The 21,821-nt window shown below is 42.3% G+C and overlaps 2 protein-coding genes across 7 annotated transcripts in view; one reads left to right on the top strand and one right to left on the bottom strand.

The window, feature by feature from the left end:
• Positions 1-14,152, bottom strand: part of SMIM14 (small integral membrane protein 14) — a 56,873-nt gene extending 42,721 nt beyond the window's left edge. The window contains exons 1-2 of one of the 2 annotated variants that reach the window (XM_005501253.3): positions 13,812-14,152; positions 13,629-13,709 (exon numbers count right to left, since the gene is read on the bottom strand). Coding sequence is in view for 1 of the 2 variants with exons in the window: in XM_021286027.2 (XP_021141702.1) it covers positions 13,615-13,617 (3 nt within the window). In the remaining variant the exon portion in view is untranslated. Of the gene's footprint in view, positions 1-13,614; positions 13,710-13,811 lie in introns of those variants that run through there. The other variant, XM_021286027.2, reaches the window with a different exon arrangement.
• A 231-nt stretch (positions 14,153-14,383) lies between these two features.
• UBE2K (ubiquitin conjugating enzyme E2 K) overlaps positions 14,384-21,821 on the top strand; it is a 45,589-nt gene continuing 38,151 nt past the window's right edge. Inside the window, exons 1-2 of one of the 5 annotated variants that reach the window (XM_065062638.1) lie at positions 14,392-14,810; positions 21,772-21,820. Coding sequence is in view for 2 of the 5 variants with exons in the window: in XM_021286022.2 (XP_021141697.2) it covers positions 15,602-15,636; positions 21,772-21,820 (84 nt within the window). In the remaining 3 variants the exon portion in view is untranslated. Of the gene's footprint in view, positions 14,811-15,586; positions 15,637-21,771; position 21,821 lie in introns of those variants that run through there. The other 4 variants (XM_021286022.2, XM_065062636.1, XM_065062639.1 and 1 more) reach the window with 4 other exon arrangements.

The raw sequence follows: 21,821 nt of genomic DNA on the forward strand, positions 1-21,821 counted from the left end.
CAGCCGCGGCCCGGCCGTCGCTGCCCGGCCGAGCCCGGCTCGGGCGCTGGGCGGGCAGGGGGATACGCGGGCGCGGTAGCCCGGTGTGCCGGGCCATGTCATTTTCAAGCAACGCGTCGGCCTTAAAATAAAGCCCCATTAAGTCGGCGCTGGGAAAACGCAAGGAAGATAGCTCCTCTGGGGCCTGGAATGCGGGTGGGTCTGCCACAGCCCCCACTGTCAGGGCTCTGTGCCCCTGTCAGAAACGTCGTCACCTCGGTTGCTTGGCCCCAAGCCATCACCCCCAAAGTATGAGGGAATTTACAGTGAAGTTTCTCACCTAGGAACCGAAAGCATGTTAAGGAGCTCATGACTCACAAGGCTTCTCTGCAATTAAAACATCCCTCAAAATATGCATTTAGATATTGTGGAAGGAAGTTAGAAAGGAAAATTTCTAATCATGGCTCCTCACATCAGCCAGTTGGGTTTACCTGTGCCTGGGCAAGGTGCCATGCTCCCATACAGAAAGCTGGACTGCATCCTGTCCCGGGGATGTGATACCATGCCATAATGCAGTGGGGATTTCACAGGAAAGAAAATCTTGTCCTCTGGTGTTTCCAAGCGTGGCTTACCTCCTCCAAGCCAGAAAACAAGAATGATGCTACAATTACAGTGAGAAAGGAAGGTTGCATGTAAGTTGTGAGTTCTCATAAGTCAGTACATCCTCATGGCAACAGTGCCTCATACAGTCTGATATGGCCCACAAGCTTGTCTGTTCTCATCACTCTTTGCTGCTGTCATGAGCCTTTCAAACCTCCTTTCATGGCTACAGTTTTTTCTACAAGTTTTTTTCGAGCCTTGGGTGTCAAGCCTAGGTTGCTCTGCCAAGTCTCGGGTGCATTGCCAGTTGGCAGCCTTGCATGTCCAGCCATCACTGGTGTGCAGAGCCACCTCTCCCTGTAAGACAGGTGTAGGCTAACTCTTGCTCATTAGGGCTGCCCTGGACACAACCATTCTGCTTCCTGAGCGGCAGCAGGCAGGCAGGCTACCTCTATCTAGTCATGCCACCATGACTTGCTGTGGATATTGCCTCTCCTATGTCTCAGCCCCCTCTCTTGTGTTAGCATTCAACTGAACACTGTCAACACTGAAAAGTCAATCAAGGCACTGACACAAAACCAAGTTATCATACAAAAAAGCCAAACTATGCAGAACTCGTGTCATCTTGTCTTCCTCAACCACGGGAACTGAACCTCTGGTAAAGCACTAAGGATGCTAAAATTTATCTTTAATTTGGAAATATAAAACTGTATCCCTACAATGTTTCCTGGGAGAACAGGTTTCTTGACAGCCCATCCAGGAGTTTCAAGGGCAACAGGAACCACGAATATCAGCAATATCAAGGTACACTTGGCTTGAAGTGTACTTTGTCTGTCCTGGCCAAACACAAAACTATCTAAGACAATAGTGTCAGAGGGTGGTCACAAACAGAATGATCAACAGAATCATCCTTCCTCCCCTCTCTCCCTCAGCCATTCTAACACTTCATCATGGAACAAGCCATCCCAGAAGCAAGCAGAAACAGCTCCTCAACACCCTTAAGCAGCCTTGCCTATCTGTCTCCCACAGCTACCACCTGGGGCTAGTCATTGTTGTAGAAAATGGATCTGAGATCCTGGAATCCCAAAGCCAGACATAGCTTACCACGAGTCCTGGGCTCAAATAAGAGAGGAAAGCAATGGCAACCACACAGCAGTGAAAAGTTCCTCCTGTCAAGCTGAGGCGGGAACACTGAACACTTCTATTTTCTTGCCTATGGGTAAAGCCAAACAGCCGGCTGTACCTAAAAGCATACTTGGGGCAACTATTGTAATTGAGAAGAGAGTCTCATAGTGACTGAATCTTGGAGAACTGAATCTGGACAATCCTACAACTGGAAGGGCAAGATTAAGTGAGCTGGACAGACAGTCTCGGATGCCTTGTCAGAAATAACATGAACCTGCAAAGAGTCTGCAAAGGAGAGGCAGGAGTTGATGGGGATGACGACTGAGCAATCTCCGAGAAAGCAGTACACACTTGGCAGCTAGAGCTGTGACATCTTCCTCTTTTATTTTGAATCAAACACAGCCACCTCAAAACTCAGCACATCCCCTCTTTCTGGCTCATTTGTAACATTACCCCATCCAGGAACTTGCAGCACGTCTGGTAATCTCATAAGGAGGACATGGACCCGTTGAAGCACATCCAGAGGAGGGCCACAATGATCAGAAGGCAGGAGCACCTCTCCTGTGAAGACAGACTGAGAGAGTTGTTCAGTCTGGAGAAGAGAAGGTTCTGGAGAGACCTTATAGCAGCCTTCCAGTACCTAAAGGGGACCTACAAGGAAGCTGGAGAGTGACTCTTTACAAGGGCATGTAGTGACAGGACAAGGAGTAACAGCTTTAAACTGAAAGAGGGTAGATTTGGATTAGATATAAGGAAGAAATTCTTCATCACAAGGGTGGTGAGGCACCGGAACAGGCTGCCCAGAGAAGCTGTGGATGCCCCATCCCTGGAAGTGCTCAAGGCCAGGCTGGATGTGGCTTTGAGCAACCTGGTCTGGTGGAAAGTGGACCTGCCCATGGTGGGCGGTTGGAACTAGATGATCTCTAAGGTAACTTCCAACCCAAACCATGATTTGCACTGTCTTTTTGACAGCAAAATAGCAATTATTTTTGTGATTATTCTTCTTTGCTCAACATATATCTTTCCATTGGCATTCCTGGAAATATGGCAAGCCAATGGGCCTAAATGAAGGATTCGTGAAAGGGTGATCCTCATGGATGAAATTTCAAAGTATGAACTGTCGAGGAAAAGGGGCAGGCAATAGGAGCTGTAGAAAGTAGAAACCAGGAACAAGAGAAACAAGGCATAAGCTTACTACTTCAAATCAGCAAGCACATATATTTAAACAGAAAGTTGCTAGGTATTTTGCATAAAACATTCTGCCAGAGCATCCCTCAGAATCTGGCCCTCCTGGATGCCACGGACAAATGAACAAGCCATAGCAGGCACTGATTCTATCTCAGCTTCCTACTCCCAGGCTTCAGCCATCTGTTCCCCCTTACACTCACAAATTTAGTGCACAATACAGCAGTTTTAATGAGATCCTGATATGGAGGCTGTTTTCAGACTCACTCTATGAAGTCTCCTTTCTGGCAACCAAACTATGATGAAAACAATGATGACTTAGGCATTAGAGTCAGTCTATATCAGCTAGTAACAAAGACACAATAGTAAGTCCATTGATTTTGGCACACTAAAAAGAATTGTGCTGTCCACCGCCAAGCTAAAACTATGAAAACAACTCTGCTTGAAAGGCAGAAGACGGTAATGTTCCTTTCCCAAATACCCCTGTACAATGGAGGAGGGTGGGAGTTGAGTAAAACTTACTATGACGTTCTTTACATCCATCATCTCAAAGTAGTGTGGATTGGGCACTTCGTAAAGCAATAGGCAGATGTCACATTCCACATCACAGTGCTAGCTTTCAACTTTTCTACCCTGATAGGCAACAGAAAAGCTGGAGTCCTGTTGGACATCTAACTTGCCAAATAACGGACAAGCTTGTTTACAGATACCCAAGAACACTACTTTTCCCATTCTGAAGTTCTCTTTCTGCTGATGTTCTTCTCATCTTTGCTGCATAACTCATACCACTAGGCGTTGTACTGCTCACATCCAGATACTTTGTGGAGTGAAAATTCTTCATCTGCAGTTCATGCAGTTTCATCATGTCTGAAAAAATGACCTAGAAATGGGGCACATACTCTAATATGTAACTCTTTTTCTGTCTGCTCCCTCTTTACTTGTATGCTGTCCATAATGAGAAGATAATGCTGTTCCCAGAAGGATTCTACATGAAACTCTACTGCAAAATTTTGATACTGAAGAGCCACTTGGAAGACATCTGCAGCATGATCTGAAAATGGCATCCAAGAAGTGGAAAAGAAAAGATGATAAAGTACCTCTGCAGTAGCAAGGTAGGAGTGGCTTTTTGGCAGCAACACTGGGTTTCTGGAATGAGGGAGCTAATTTTGGAAAAAGAATCCAAGCCCTTAGAAAAGTTGCTCACAAACACTCCTAGAATTCAGCTGGGCTGACATCTCACAAAGCACTGGAGAATTGCAAAGCACTTTGGGATACTAGCCAGCAAGCCTGTGAATTAGCTGGCACAAAGACTATATTGTGTACTTAGGTTAATTTGACATAAATTCAGTCATGTGATCATCACTGAACCAAATTTATACTGCCAGATTATCTGTCTATGTACAGATACAAGATTAATGAACATCCAACCACAACCTAAGCTGTCAGGATTCACAGAAAAAAAACAGCTTGGTGGAAATAAGATACTCCACTGAATTTGTCAGAGGATCTATGGGAGGCTTTTGTGCTCCTGAAGCATCCACACACTAACACAGACTTTGAGACAAGTTAACCACAGGCCAGGGGAAATGATCCTAAAGGATTGCTGTAATGCTGCCACATCACAGCTGCCTAATGAAGTTTTCCAAACTAGGAAATGGAGGCAGGAAAGCTGAAGTTAAGGGGATAACAAGGATTATTTCACACTTACCTAGATTGTTGACGAATAACTTAGAGTAACTAGGAAATGCAAGCAGGCCAACTGGGACCCTTAGAAGATCAGGCTTGCAAAACCCATTTAAAAATAGAGGATTAAAATCTGAACCACCAAATTGTTAATGATAACACCTGCTGGTAAATATATACCAGGCTGAAATGGATCTGTAGAATTAGAACAGTAAGTTCTCTGTAACCACACAAGTTAATGAGACAAAGTTCCACTAAATTTCATTATAATTGATAATTATGCAATCAGTGTCTGGAACATATTTGGAAATACTTTGGGAAATCTCCTCTAAAAATGCAGTCTAAGTGAACTAACACTGGTATAACCTTAACAAATTGTTTTTCCTCTGGGGCAGAAACCATAAGAGCAGCTGCATGGTTGCAGTGTCTTTCTTGCAAAGAAAAGATGAGAAACAGTGTGAACTGCTTCTTAAGCAACTGTAGTTCACAGCCATAAGCTATCTGCAGCCATAAACTTACCAGCAGCTAACACTGCTGTATTCATCTGAAAATTGCTGCCACTCAGGAAAAACACATCTCATGTCACCCTCCCTCTATGTTCAGAGCCATTTCAGAATTCAGTTTGAAACTGCCTCTGAACATGAGTCAGAGCCCTCAACTGCTACAGTTCTTGTAGACTTGAAATGAAAATGAATCCCTGCTCATTTACCAAGTGAACATCTAAAAGAAGAAGCCACATCTAAAAGATTAACCATAGGCACAAATGCAAGCCAATAGATTTGATGAGTGTTAGTGAAGAAGAACATGTCAGAGAAAGAAATGAAAATATGATCCCAAAGGATTTTTTTTTTTTTGTTACACTTTACTACATCTAACAAAGAAACAGGAAGGAATCAAACTTTTCTTGTCAGGAGCTGGGAATTCCTCTGATCTGAAATGGATTTATTCAGTTTTGCAGTTGGTATTAAGCACTAAGGATATGACTGAAATTTAACCATCTATTAAAAAGCCAAAGCATTATTTACCATAAAAAAAGAGATAACAAAGAGAGAAGGCATTTCACGCATCACTGAGGAGGTGTATCAAAAGGCATAACTCTGCCAGTCAGTCCTTGGAGATCAGTATTCTATCACATAAAATGTGGCAGCATCTTTGTATGGACTACAGAGAACTAAATCAAACTGTTGGAAAATAACCTGATCGTTCTAAGTGATACTCTGGTTTCTGTAGCACATTCAACCGTGCTTTTCATTTTGCATCTTAGAACACGAGTATTGACAAGTGAACTAGAAATGACTGCTGTCTCAGATGGCCAAGATCTGTGTGAACATAATGCAAGAGTTTTAGCTTGTGTACATTTGCTGTTTGAGCATGTAGTATGATACAGCTGGATGGCTGCTGCAGTATGTCAAACCTGCTGAACGGGAACTGTAAACCCTATAAGTGGTTTGGTATAAGAAAGAAAATTAGGATTTACAGAACTCCTCGATAACATTGTCAGGTCAGGAAAAAAAAAAAAAATTCTGTAGTGCTCAGCTCACACTTCACAGCTTAAAAATTTTGCAAAACACTGCACAGATTAAGGGAAAACATTTCGGCATTCAAGGGTGTGAATTTACATTTTCAGTGGTTAACGGGTTGTTGTGGTTACTTTGTGTTAAACTAGTAAAGTCAAAATTAGACATAGATGTTGTCTCTAAAACTGGAGGTAATTACCGAAATAAAGATGGAAAGATGTGAAGCCAGTGCTGTATTATACCAAAAGTTCAACACCTGTGTAGAGAAACTACTGAGTGAGCTACTTTTCTCAGAGGTGCTCAGTGACAGGGCAAGAGCACTGTGGACAAACTGAAACATGTGACATTCCAGCTGAACACAGGAAACATTTCTTTACTCAAATGGTGGTTGAACATTGGCAGAGGTTGCCCAGAAAGGCTACGGTGTCTCCATCCTTAGAGATAGTCATGGTCCTCCTGGGCAACCTGCTCTGTCTGACTCCACTTTAACGGGGGGGTGGACTAGGTGATCTCAAGAGGTCTCATCCAACCTCAGCCATGCTGTGGTTCTGTGATACCGTGCTACTCAAGAGGGAACCCAGGAGTAGGTACATCTACAGAGCACTGTTACCACATTTTCCATAGGAATAAAATTATTTGGGATGGTTGATATTAAAATACAGGGATAGGGATAGTAAGACATCTAGAAATATCTGTGCAGGAAGACACTATATATATATACACTATTCAGTGTTAATATCTTTTATGTCTGCTGTATGTTTGGGGAATGGGCCAACGGCATAATGTTACAGCATTCCTATGACTAAAGATCTACAAAATCCTGAGAGACAGTCACACAGAATTACTATCTCCCAGCATGACTAACCTCTAATTGGAGAATGAAAGATACAGTCTAGAATACTGCCTTTTAAAAGGTGACAACTTCCAATTTACCACGTGATCTTTTTTGCACTCTGTCAGGAAGATGGGAAAGCCGTAATGGGGAATTTTATGAGATGGGTTATATAATACTTTGCTGAGGCTGCTATAATTGCTACCCCTCATTTGAGAAAAATGTACAAGACAAGAAGCTCCTTACATCTAAGCTAGATCTTCCACCTAACAAAGGCATATGCTACTATTCAAAAGAAAGACACACAGAACAACAGGGTTTTTCTAGATACTGCTCTGTGAAACACTGTGTGCCTAACAGAGATTCAAAGACCAGAGAAATTGCTTATTTCTGCTGCATTCAGGGAAATTGTACATTACTTGATAACAGAACACTATCTGAGCCTTCTTTGTTTAACCTGACTTTATCCTCAATGTTCTCCTCTAATAACTTGCCAGATCCTACATTCTTGCTAGCCATACAGCCAAACTGGAGATAATCAGGTCAGGCAAACAAAATCAGCTTTTCTTAATTTGTATCCATGAATGGTCCTTACTGGTTTCTACGGCTTCAAATGCAGTTCAATTAACTTTTTACATGATTGTAGTCTAAACAGTGACTAGTGACTTAAACTTAATGATTTAGCCCTAAATTATTTATTCTACTGTAGTAAGATAAATAGAAAAGTGTTTCGGTTTTCTTTTTTTTTTTCTCCCTAATACAAAATTGTTCTCGTTTCCAACATTAGGATATTTTAGGATGGTATCAACAGCAATACAGCCTGATAAATTACCCGTCTGTCAGGGTTGAGCTCTTTCTGCATGATCTCTAACAAACTTCACTATTTTGTAAATTTTAATTGCAGACAGTTCCAAAAGACTTCCGTCAGTTGTGGATTTGGTGCCTTGTCATGACATTATACTGTATTTTTGCAAGATGGTCATCATTAGAAATAAGTTCAAATTCTAGTTAGAATTTTCAAAAAGCCTCAGAATCCCAAAATTTTTGGATCAAGCAGTAATAGCTGAATTCGAGAGCTTCAGACTTCTTTTTTATTAAAATGAATGATATTTTCCTGCCTTTCAGGATCTCTAAGAAGTCTTGTGTTTTACAAAACAAAGACCATTGCAGGGACCCATAACAATTGATGATGCCAAGTATACTGCAGTGTGTTCTCTCTGTGTTTTGGCTTTCATTAGATTTCTGATTTTACTACATATGTTCTGGTATTACACTGTGGCTATTCATACATCTTTAATCCATATTGTCTTATAGCTGGAAATCTTTTTTGAGATGGGATCATATGTACTGTGTGACACTATTGCCTGCAAGAGCTTGATCCTGTTTGCAGCCTGCATTGATGGCTGTATGTCTCAGGTTACATACATGAAAAGGAAAAGGTGTCCCGTCACATCCCTTTCTCCTGAAAAGATACAGCAGTGATGTAGGAGGACAGTTTGCAGCATATACTCCCTAAGTGTTGTCTGTCTCCTCAACAGAGAAGGCAGGAAGACAGGTGGAAGCATCCTGGAGACCCAAATTTGATCTACCTGTGGTCACTTAGACCACTTTCTACACAATGAGCTTTCCAGCAGTTACCTTATCTACACTTTAAGAATATTAAAATATTTTGGCAATTAAGGACCACTACCAATGTCGTGCAATTAGGCTGTGACTGCATTTACTTTTCCTCTAATGGAAATGGTTTTATTTTTTACTTATTCTGGATTATCATATTAACTCAATTAATGCTTCACAACAATTTGCTGTTTCAGTTCTAATTCTAAAATCAGCTCTCCTAATGAGAGACCCTAACTCCACCCCCAAGCAATCATTCCAAAATATTTACGTTGTTTTGTCTTCTCTCTTACTGCATTTAGATAGTTCCCTGCTATCACTGCACTGAACAACAAATATAAGCTTCCAGCTTCAAGGTCCTATATACTTCAGTTCTGATGACATTTATGAAATGGAGGTTTTCTGAGCATCAGCCTGAATCTGATTTCAGCTCCTGTAGTCATTAGAATAGCAGGGATTGTTGTTCAGTCACAAATCCTAAGGACATAAGGAGAAGATGATGTCCAGCTGACCAGGAAAAACTGTCCAGCTGCCCTTTTCGGGCAGCTATAAGTCCCTTTTCTACCTATCTATGAAAGGAAGGCTGCCATATTAGATTAATTTACATAGATTTGATAATATACTTTAAGCTATTATATTAATAGATGGTAATATAAATGCTTAAATTGGTACAAATACTTCACTCAGAGTAGAAAATGTTTCTGAGTGGAAAACAATATACAAGCAATGCAGCATTGTGACTATATGCTTTAAATTACTGGCCAAATCCTCTCTTCCCTTGTAACTCTAATACTTATAAAACTAATAATAATAGCCACGTTAGGTTGTGAAATCTCTTTCTGTATTCCCGTCTTGCTTTCCTTTTGAAAAGACCCTCAAAAAGATTGCTATCTTCTTTTTGTAATAGGAAGAAAGGAGAAGAGCTGTGTACCTTTTCCTTTATACGAAATGCTTTAAGTTCCCGGTAATCAACTGGTCAGTCTGCTTATGCCAAATTTTTCAAGGTAGATGCCTGCTCATTAAGAATGTAAATAAACTTGGCACTTCCTGCAGAATTACAAGAGCTGAACCTGATTTTTTTTCTTCTCTTTCATGAACACACAAGAAAAAGCCCTTGTCCCCCAAGGTGCACATACCACCAGTTGAAAGTCACTCAACAAAGAAGTGGAAGTTTAAAAAAACAATAATTATGCTAACACACTTAAAAGTGTTTGGGCTGTCTGTATCTAGGTTTTCCTACCAAAAACATCAGGTTCAGATATAGCATAAATTTAGAAGATATTGCTAGGCCACCAAATGAATTAAAAGTTCAGGGTGTACTGTCAGTTTCTAATAGAAACCCCCAACAAGTGAAGAGCAATAGCATGTTATTTTTATACTACAAAAAATTTCTGCACATGCATTATTTAATGAAAAATTTGCTAAATCTTATTTAAGCTATAGATTGATTGATGTAAAAATCAATACCTGAATTAATTTCTGATCTAAGTTCACTAAGTCAGATGAATTGCATCATATGAATTCAAACTGAATGACTTCAGATGACTCTGAGGTTTTGTTAGTATACTTACTACCTTTTTAAGTATGTATATTTAAGTTGCTAATGACACGAAAAACACAACTCGGGAAGTGCAGACATGATGAGTGAATGGCTCCCCCCTCCACCAGGAACACCGAATAATTTCAGTTCTGTTGTTTTAGGCATTTCTGCCTGCAGAACTCCTGCACGTTCTTCCTCGACAAGGCAGCAGCAGAGCCATGAGGGATCCGCCCGAGCCGCGCACGGCGGCCGCCCCCGTTCCACCCGGGAGAGGGCACTCTTAGACCTGGCCGCGCAACCGGACGTGGACACGGAGAGGAGGAACAGGAAAGTTAAGATGACACCTGAAAACTCGGTCAACTTGCACCACTAGTTAGTTATTTTTATGATACAGCTAATCTTCGGAATGAGTTGAGTCATCCAGACGCTGCCACAACAGGAACACAATACGACAGACAATAAACGTGCAGGCTAAGTTTATTTTTGTCGTCTCTGAAATGTGCTAAATGAGATGCAGATAAAAAAGACAACTTCTGGCACGTAGGCCTCTCTGTTAAAAGCTGAGATGACAGAAAGAGAGCTGTAGGTGTACGTTTGGTGGAAAATGAGGATTAAATTTTAAAATAACCTAGCTTTATTAATATTATTTCTTGCTGATTTTTTAAATAAAGTGTTATTATAAATGATTGTGTGAACATTTAAATGCAAAGTGCATACCACCTGATACTAACACAGCCTGTAAAGTTAATCCTCATGAAATAAACAAAATAAGAATTAAAAATACGTTGGAGGTCCAACCTTTGTTTCTAAAGTGTTTGAAATCAATATACAGATCTTGAGAGAGCTCTGCTCTCCAATGAGAAACCTCCAGCAACAAGAAAATATCACTCCTGACATTTCTGATTTATCTAAACTGAAGAGGTCAAGGTGAGGGTGGGGGAGTCTTGTTATGCAAGACACAAAGCAGCAAAACAAGAACAGAATGTTGTGTGCTGGAAAGTTATAGTTTCAAAAATGGTGTTTTCTTCTAAGCACAGGGAATCATCTCAATAATTTCAAATTCCATCTGAATAATTCTACGAGAAAAAGATCCCATTGATATGAACAGAATAAAATTAGTAAAATAGGGAAATGAGGAAAAGATGACCAAGAATCTTAACTTGAAGAACAGAAATTTAATCATATTTAGTGCTGTCATAAGCATTTTGGAGTCCCCAGGAAGTATCCTGGGGCTGGGGGGCATCTGTAGTCTCAGACACACGAACTATGCACCCAGTGACTGTATCGTATGTACAGCAAGTGAGTCCAACGTGCGCAGTTTGTGCAGGAACAATAGCCGCTTTCCTATGAAAATGTGGGCAAGTTTCCTATATATATGTTGTAGAATATATAATATTTCCCATATTACATGGGAAACGATACAGTATTTAGGGTGTTTGCCTACCCTAGCATCAGCTAATGAACAATGGCTGCCCTTCCATACTAAGAGCTTGGGCTGAGGTCGTACAGCCACTGATCTTACTTTACAGGCACTGATCCTATAAACTTTCCTCCTGCAGTAATCTTAAATAGTTTGAACTTCATTTAATACACCATTTTTCCTGCACCTACTTCTAGAAGTATTTCAAAGCAATATGCCAAACATACTAAACAATGTGCGGATACCCAGAATTTTATCTCCCGCTCTGCTAGTTATCATCAACACCAATGGGCAAAAGTATAGTCCAATTTTTGGTCAGTTTTTGAAAGCTGCTGTTGAAAAAACTGTTTGGTATAAGGCTAAACTGATGATGGGATCAATGAAAGAACTATCTCCTGAAATTAGATATCCTATTAATACAAAATTTCATAATTCAAAAAGTGAGCTGACTATGCTCAAAGGACTCCACTTTTTCATTTTGTGTGTGGATCTTTCTAAGGGTGAAAGACTATCGAGAACTTAATTCAGAAGATACACACAGAGCTGTATTATCAACATACTATAAAATATATTATGAAGTCAGACATGGAAGTCACTGAAATAACACAAAGACACTACATTCTCATTTTTTCTAAGCATTTTCTTATTTCACAAAAAAAAAAAACTCTAAAACAAATCCTAAACCAAACCAAAAGAAAAACCTGAAACACCTATTCAAAGACTGTTAGTCTATGGTCCTGTTCTGGCCTAAAACCCTGTAGAGTCTTCTGCAAAATAGTAAACTATAGTAAAGCATAAAACAATATAAGAGGTATACAGTGATAACCCCAGCATGCTGATTACATAAGGTACTGATTTTATGCAGTATTTTAATCCTGGCAGAACTCACCGCTACTCTGTTCTACCTTCCAAAAAGCCTTTCCGTATTCTCTATCTTTTCCCAAAGCCAAAATTAACACAGTATATGGTGAATATGAAACAGCTGTGAGATAACTGAAGGATGCCTATTTAAGGACAAGGGAAAAGTGTGGTGTAGTAAGGAAAAGAGATGCAGTAATTCATATTAATTTGATTTGCTTTTCGCAGTAACAGACTCTGACATTTGTAATCCAAATGAGCACATGAAAATAAACCTAGATACAAAGCAGGCAAAAATCACTGCCCTTTACTGTGGCTGTTACTGGATGTCTACTACCTATAACATACAAGGACACTCACAGGAACACAAAGGATTCTGACACTTGATAAAGGTCATGTTTTCCACTCCATTCAGAGCAAAATCTGAATATTAGAAGCACAGCTTCTTTCTATGAGCTGTCTGAAAAGACATGAGGCATCTAACCTGGAGATTTTATGTGCCGCCTTTATAGTTTTTTCTCTAGTACTCAGTAAGAGCTCAGCACACCATAAACCTAACTTTCATCTATGAGCTATAAGAAGCAGAAAAGAGTTATTATGCTTATTTTACAGGTGAGAGCCTAAGGCACAGAGAAGCCACGGTCTAGCTTCTCTAAATGAACTTAAGACACATCAGCAGGAGTCAGATGTCTAAATTATTCTGAAGATGAAGGCCCAAGTTCACACTATAAGTCATTAAAAATAAATCAGGCCTAATGCAAAATGATCCTTCTCAAAAAGGTGCTAAAAACCTCAGCTGAAAAACTGCATTGTGCACTGCGTTAAAAACAAGTTTCTGTCTGAGGAAGACCTAAGGTAATGAACAGATGCACATGGTACAACATTCTTGCAGGAAAATAGTCTTTTTCCAGTCAAACCACAGGGGAAGAGTAAACATACACAGAAAAAGGGCTATGCAAATCTGTATTAGTTAGAATTTTTGTTATTGGTTGCGCCTATACTTTCTTTGCTATGCATATAGTAGTTGAAACACTGTGTATACTAATGAAGATAAATTGCAGGCAACAGCCATACCAGAAGTAGACATTTGTTGAAATAAACGTCTATGTTGTACATTGTCCTGCACTGCACCGTTAAGAAGAGGCACTATAAAATCTTTCTATAGACCTTAAGGTCTTGAAAGCCTCGAGTTCCTGAATAAACAGTTGTAAATGCAATCTCAGGTTCCCCTTTAAAAAAATCTATCTATATACCATACCATATTTTGCGCACCTCAGGCTAGCAGAGATGGTTACTGGTATCCTATTTCAGTTTTCTAGACGGCACAACATCTGTGGCTTGCCACGTTTGCTTCTGCAATACAATACAACAGTCCATTAGACAGGAATGATGTTCACCTTTTACTCTATTTTCAAAATATTGTAGCAGAATCTATAAAAAGAAACAGTTCCTTACACTGCCTCCTCAGAGCTGCCTGCTCCCGGGCCTGCGAGATCCCCGTCCCAGGCGAGGACGCAGCAGTGTCTCCAAGGGAAGGACGAGTGTCAAGACTGCAAGGTGCTGGGCCAGCAGCGCAGTGTGTGAGGAGCTGCAGTTTTATCCAGAGAGCATAAGTAAAAAAGACCACAAAGCTAACAGGCATTGCAGTATGGGCAGGTTGAACGGATTCTCAAGGCATGTGAAACCCTCCCTGGCTATCTTTGCTCCGGGACTTCACCAGAACACCTGTCAGCTGGTCCTTGGGCCAGCTGTTTCCTCAGGGACACCTCAGACTTCCCCTCTGCTACCCCGGCACCAGCCGGCCCAGCCCGACTCAGCCCGCCCGAGGGCACCCCCTTCACCCCGGCCCGGTGCTTCAGGCATCCCCCCGCCGCGGCTGCTGGCACAACGCCGGGCCGGGGAGGCCGGTAGGGCCGCGCTGCCCGCGGCGGCAGCCATGACGACACAACCGCCTCAGCGCTGCCCCGATTCCCGGCGGCGGGGCTTTGCCTGCGGGCGTTTCTCCGCACACCTTCGCCAGGCGCCGCTGGGGACCCGCCTGGCCCATGACATGGCGAGCGGCGGCAGGCGGGCGCTCCCGGGGCGGAACCCCCGCACCCCCTGAGGAGGCGGCGGCATCCTTCCCCGGGGAGCCGCGGAGAAGAGGAGGCCGAGGGCGCCACTGGCCAGCGCTCGACCGCCCCGTGGCGGAGCCCCGGTGCCCGCTCCACTCCACTCCGCTCCGCACACACGACAGCCCCTCCTGAGCGGCGGCGGAGCCGGCGGCCCCAGCGCGCATGCTCGGCGCGGGCGCCATTTTGGTGGGGCCGGGAGTTATCCAGCGGGAGCGGCGGCGGCGGAGCTCGCTGGGCCCGGCTCGGAGGCAGCGGCGAGTGGGTGCCCGCTGCAGAGATGGCTAACATCGCGGTGCAGAGGATCAAGCGGGAGTTCAAGGAGGTGCTGAAGAGCGAGGAGGTCAGAGCCTCTCCCCTTCCCCTGCGTGCCGCCGCCGCCACCTTCCCCCGTCTGTGTGTCTGTGAGTGCGGGCAGCGGGGGAAGGTGCAGGCGCCCCGCTGGCCTGCACGGGGACCCCGCTTGCCCCTCAGCCCCACCTCCCCGTGCTGGGGGTGGGCCAGTCCCACGGCCTCGGGGAGGAGAATGGCGATTCCCGGGGAGACGGGACCCGCCAGCCGCCGGGAGGGGGGAGGAGGGGGCCCTGGAGCCCCTCCCCCAGCGGGCAACGAGAGTCGCCGGCGGCCCGAGGGGGAGCGGGGCCGGCGGGCCGGGCCCAGGAAGTGATGCGGCGGCAGCGGCTGTGGGGGCGCGCCCCGGGGAGAGCGGGCGGGCAGGCCCCCGCGGCGGGCGGGCGGGCGATGCCCGGGAGGGAGCGCGCTGCCAGGCCCGAGGCTGCGGGGCGGGGTGGGGCCTGCCCGGCGCGGGGCGACCGGGGCCCCCGGCCCGCGCCCCCCGTGTCCCCCCGCCCGCGCGCGGCCAGGCCCACGCGCCGCCCCGCCGGGGGAGGCTCCGCCGGGAGGGGGGGAAGCGATCGGTGAGGCCGAGGTGCGGGTACGTGGACTCGCAACCCCTTAAGTCGCCCCTCTGGTCAGCCCGAGCCTGAGGGTGCAGAGAACGGCTTTAGTTTTTACGGAGAGGGTTGCAGGTAAATCCCTATTTATTTATGTTACTTTAATACAGAACTGCCTTTACCCTACTGCAGGCTTACTCACCTTCAGGTGGATGCTTTTAAAGCCTCACTCATTTCAATCATGCTCCCTCGTTTCCTGAGCAATGTGTTTCTGAGGTATGTGGCGGTCAGTGAGACACCATGACTGCTTTGAAGGGGACATTGGAGAAGTTTTGGTCAGTGTTGGGGACATATAGCAGCGTTTGCAGGGTTGCATCAATACGGCTCTTGCGGTGTCTGTATCTGAGTTGGTGGACGTCAGCCAGATGGGTTGTAATGGTTGTGTCGTCATTGTCGTCCTGCTTGGGATGATGTTGCAGGTTAGAGGCTTGTGAAATGTTAATGCGAACATGTAACTCTTAAGGCAGGTGTTTATTGAAATCTGGACACATTCACAGAAGAAAAATGGAGAGGCTAATTTTTGAAATATACTAGTGACTTCAGGAAGCCGTGTTTAGGGTAGCAGTAGTTGATGTGCTTATAAATTGTGTGCTAACAGCATTGTTGCTATGCAGCTTGAACTAGCCCCTAGAAAAATGTGAGGGCCTGGTTTTACAGCTGCCCTCAGAGCCCAGGCTGATTTTTGCTGAGCTGTTGCACAGCAAATACAGAATTGCATGTAAGCTAAGGGAAATTTCTAGGTGGATACCTTTATACTGAAGCTAGAAAATCTAGACTCGTACCACATATAACCAGCTGATTTTGTGAGAACGAAGAAGTCTGTAGTTTCAAGTGTTGTCTAAAAGCTTCATGACCCTTTCACTTTGCTTTATGTAGAAAAAAACCCTTAACTTACATAGGAATTTGTGGGGAGGTCTATTTTCTTTCTGATTTTCTTACTGTTACGGTTGGATCTAGTGAGCACGTTTTTAATCTTTCCTGTTTGTTTAGTCTGTGCATTGAAGGGCTCAGTACAGAATGTTGGAAATAAATAATACCAAATAGGTTTTAAGCTGCCTAAGGTTTCCCAAAAAGAAGACCACAATTCTTACGAAACTCAAATGATGGAATTTCAAAATTAAAATACAGAAGAGTTTGATATTTCTGCTTTTTCCTGCCATTAGCAAGCTGCATATGAGTGTTATACTGGTACAGCACTGTGTATGAAATTGCTCTTTACAGAATATACTAGCTCCTCTGTCTTGAATGCAGAATTTCAGCATTACTCAATAGTTGCCTGAGTTGCAAGCAAAGTTTTTGTGAATGTTTGTACATTCAAAGGCAGCCAGACTATGGTGTCAGTACCACTGAGCACAAAAACATATGGAGTGAGGTGGTGAATGGAGCTGTAACTAAATACTACAAATCAGAGGAAAAAAGGCTGGTTTTTTTCTAAGTTATTTGTGTGCTAAAATGATTATTATTCCTTGTTTCTTTAAAAAAGCTTTCATGAATGGTTATGCTAAATTTTGTATTTGCAAGCTTTAAGTCCCCCTCTGAAGGCAAAGTGGCTCACGTTATCTGCACTTAAATTATTCTTGATTTGATGCTTTGAGCTACACCTGAACATGAAGAGCAGGCCACCTGTTTCTTTGCAGATGCAATATCGGCACAAATGCCTGGGCGGGCAGGGATGGGACAGGCACACTTGCAAAAAGTACATAGGAAGTTCTGTCTTTTTCGAGTACTCACCTTTGGGCTGAAATGGGGTGGTGGAATGAAAAATGTTTCTAAAAGGGAGCAGCTGGATGGCAATTAATTCCTTCTGCATTTGAAGTATGTATAGGAATTACCAAATTTCACTTTTCAGAACTCTTCCTTCACTGATATTTAAAAGTGTGTTTATCTGTGCTATGGTTAAGGATCCGTGGATCCTTGGACAAGGATTCTATGAATCCTTGCTATTCCTATGACTAAATACACTTTTCCTATACTTAGCACTTTCTGTTTAATTAACTGGCATTTTTAGGAAATCACTAAAACGGGAATTTTAGACTTTATCTTGATCTCTAGTTTACAGATAAGGGATGAAAGATTTTTAATTTTTTTGAGTCTGTGGCTTCTTGCCTCTTTTTGAAAAAGCATTTAAGTTCTTTTCACACTTGAGCAACAGAAGCAGTTTTGCTCTGATTGCTTTATTATTTCTAGTTTTATTATAAGCCCTACACATAAGCTTAAGAATGAGATATTGTGTATTTAAGAGAGATCCTTATAACTTTGCATATCTTTAATATTTGAATTAAATACATGAAACCAACAATTTGTTTGCCAGGAGTACTCTTCAAAGTGTGATTTAAATAAATCTTTTTACCTTTGTGTGTGGAAAAACCTTTAAAATTCTAAGCTAGATGAGGTACTGGATCTTTAACAAAGATGAAGCTGATAAGTTAGTACAGGTAGTAACTTGACTGGTTGAATATGTGTTAAGGGTACTGTACTGTGCTTGTATTAAAATTCTAGAAAGAGTAAGCAGTACACTAAATCGCATCTTACTCTAAATCCTAGTCTAGGCAAGGCATGAGTCGCTCAAATTTGCACCTTTTTTTGTTCTGTCATTTCATTGATCTGTTATCTTGGTTTTATGGACTTAAATTCTAAAGCTGCAAAATATATTTTGAACAAGAGCACGAGGCTGCAGCATAATGGAGAAACCAATAAACAGGTGGAGGGAGAATAGTATTTCCCTTTTGATAAGTGGGAGAAGGCTTTGGTGAAAGTTAGCTGGTATTATTTCAGAATAGAGTTACTGGAATATTGCAATGAGTAACCAAATCCTTACCTGTTCTCTGTTTGTAAGCAGCAGTCTTATGAGAGGAAGTGTCTTTCTGGCCTTTAACAATGAACAGGAATGTGTTGAAAAATCTTGTGGTCACCTAAAGACCGATGGTGAGAAGTATTTGTAGTTCACTGAGTATGTTAAACAATGTGTGACTTATTTTCATATTTTAATACAACACTGTGTATTATGCTTTGAAGAAGGTTTATTATGGTAGCATTGAAGGATTCAATGTTTAATTTGCCATCCAGTTTCTTGGATAATGCAGAAATGGGAGGTGGCTTCTGGCCATCTGAAAGTCAGAGGATCATAGATGTGGTGCAATGACTCTTCTGGTACTGAAGTTAATGCATTGGGAAACAAGCCTTCCTCCTAGCAAGAAGAGAGTTGCTGGTATCTCTACCACAAAATATTCTTCTCTTATGAATATCAAGAGGCAGGGGCTTATCTGCATGGGAGGTAAGCCCAGATAGAGCTGAGAATAAATTAAACTCAGCTGCAGTTATGTATTATGAATATCTGCATGAGCAGATATCTGAAGTAGCGGTTAAAATTTGTAGTTTGCTTGAATCCAAAATAGCATTCAAGTGGAGATAGTAGGTTAACGGCAAAATTTCAGCAAAATAATGGCAAAAAATGGTACTTCATTTGCAAGAAGGAAGGTGTTTATTTTGGAGTCCACTGTGTGTTTTTGTGATTTAGAGGAGAAAGGGAAAAGGGAAGGGTAATGGTAGTCTGCCATACTGTGTCTCTTCTTAGATTTTTAGGGTTCTAGTAGCTCTGGTGTTTGCTTTCATCATTGCCTGTAGTGGTCTTGTGATTTGTAGCAGTTTGCAGTAAGATGCAAAGTGGCATCTCTGAAATTTTCTTGCTGTTTGGAAAACCATAAGCATTTAGTCTTCAGACTCAGAAAAACTTTTTTTTTTTTAATTATATTTGGGCAGTCTTCGGTGCTAGAAGTTGAATTCTCATAGATGGAAACTTTTAGTAGCAATTGTACTTTAGTGTTACTGGAAGGGCCTGTTGGAAATTGTGGGTGCTTGTTTTTCTTCCCATTTATCGTGTAGAACCCACGCAGATATCTAAGAAGTCTCCTATTATAACTTCTGAATCAGCAACAGATTTTTTTTTTTTAAACAGTGCCCATTTCCTACTAATACATCTTCTTAACTCTAGATTAATAAGAAAAGTTTCACTGAAGTCAGTAGAGGCTTAGTGAGTGCAGTGGGACTGTTTGTGTGAATAAAGATAGAGCATGCCTGGTTAAATAAAAGTGTGAAGGTAGACAAGGTGTAAAGATGACAGCCTTTAAACTGACATTATATTGGTACCAATCTCTGTTCAACCTCTCAGCGTGCTTGCATATGATAAAAAAAAGGTGGTGGGGGTGTCAGTGTGCTGGAGCGCAGGGCTGCTAAGCAATGGGGTCTTAGTAGGCTGGAGAAATTAATGGGCTGTCAGGAACTTTCTGAAGTTCAGCAGAGGTAAGCACCAAGTCCTGCATCTGGGAGGAAAGAGTGCCATACACCAGTGCATTCAGCATGGCGACTGACTGCAAACCAGCAGGCTAGCAGGAGAAGACCTGTGTGACCCAGTTGAACGTGATTTGGCAGTGCTCTTGTGGCAAAGCAGCCCAACTGCATACTGGGTAGTATGTAGTCAGTGGGTTGCAAAAAGTGATTCTTCACCTCTGTGCTTATGAGGCCATATCTGGGGTACTGTGTCCAGTTTTGGGCTTTCCAGTGTAGGACATTGATATACTGGAGTAAGCCCAACAGAACACCATCAGGGTGATTAAGGGGCTGAAGCACATAATGTGTGATGAGACAGTGAGAGAATGAATGTTGTTGAGAGAACTGTTCAAAGGGACATCTTCGTGTCATCCACAAATACCTAATGAGAGGCTCTGGAGAAGAGCCAGGCTTGTCTCAGAAGTGTGTGGGGATAGCATAGGAGGCAACAGACATAAGCTGCAACATGGAAAATTCTGACTAGGCACCAGGGGAAAAAAATTACAACGATAGTCAAACGTTTAAACAGATTGACTGGTGAGGTTGTGGCATCTCTCTCCTTGGAGATACTCAAAACTCAACAAGTTCTTGAGCAGCCTGCTTTCTTAGAACCTGCTTTGAGCAGGAGGTAGAACTAGAGACCACCCAGGTGTCTCTTCCTCCATGATTCTGTATTTCTAGTATAAATTTTTGTTTTAATTACTGTATTTTTTTTCTGTTTCTGAAAGAAAACATCTAGGCAGCAGCTCCAGTTCTGTCACCCCACCTCATAGAACTCCCCTGTAAACAAACTGAGTAATTTGAAAGTGGGCTTTTTCTTTTTAGTTCTGAAGTTTCCACTGTTGTAAAACAATAGTGAATCCTCTTCAAATTAGAGGCTGGGGTTTTCTAGTAGATGCAAAGCTGTCAGGGTTTTCAGGCTAAACAGGTTCTGGGTTCGAACCCTGAAGATCAAACAGATATGAGATCCCTAGTGCTTCTTTAAGCTACATTTCTCCAAAATGTGGAGATCATCTGAGCTTTAAAATAGTGGTTTGTGACATCCTTTGTACATTCCCAAAAGTAATTTTGTCTACTGTGTATTTCAAACCATGCCTATGATTTCAGACAAAGCAAGGTTTAGACCCGTTTCCTATAGTTACATTAAAAGGATATTGAAATGCCATTACAGTGCATCTTTGGTTTTCTTAATTCTGTCTATGGTGTGTTTGGTTATATTTTCCAGTTTGTGCTGGAAAATAATTCAGGATTAATCTGTACGTCTTTGCCTTCAGAGGAGTTTGTCCCTGAGTTGCTTTTTTGGTACCTGAAGAATAGTCAATTCAAAACAAAATGCATTTATTAGGATGGTTTAAGAAAGCTACTAATTATTCTCGCTTCTAAGGTGGTCTTTCTGAATTATTAATTTACTTGTAATTTTAAGCCTTTTGTGAACCATGTAGCTGTTTTTAAACTTCTCTGAATGTAATACCATTGAACTTCTATGATCAGTATTACATAGATGCAAGTAAGCACTAGGGTTATGAATATTACTTCAATCTGACTCAAAATAATTAAAATATAACAGTAGTGATCGTTTGACCAGACCTATGAGTTGGCCAAGTATTGGTAGTGGGAGTATTTATACAGGGAAGGCAAGATCTATTGCTCATTCCTGTGTTCAGTTAATGTCATTTTTTCATGTTAATGTGTATTCAGTTGAGCCAAATTTCTAGTGAATGGTCTACATATCAGTTGGTAGAATCCTAAAGATTTTGGGAGTAAGTGGAAAACAAAAAAACCCTCCTTGCTCTCTGTTGGAGTCTGGCTCATTTTGTTGTTTTTGGTAATCTCTTAAAAACCTGACTAAAGAGAGCAGTCACTGGTTACGGGACTGGGTTAGTCAATTTAGGCTTAGGGGTGAGGCTACAGCTACCAGGTGTTACTGTCTGACCACAAAAATCTTTGTGGACTTGAAGGTAGTTGGAATAAGCCAATCCTTTAACCTTCCCAGTCTCCCATTCATTCTTCTGTGCTTGTTTCCAGGAGTTGGGCTTTAATAGGAAAGAAGTGTATAGGAAAGAAGAGTCCTAAGG

Source organism: Columba livia, chromosome 4 (assembly GCF_036013475.1).
Source record: "Columba livia isolate bColLiv1 breed racing homer chromosome 4, bColLiv1.pat.W.v2, whole genome shotgun sequence".
NCBI lineage: Eukaryota > Metazoa > Chordata > Aves > Columbiformes > Columbidae > Columba > Columba livia.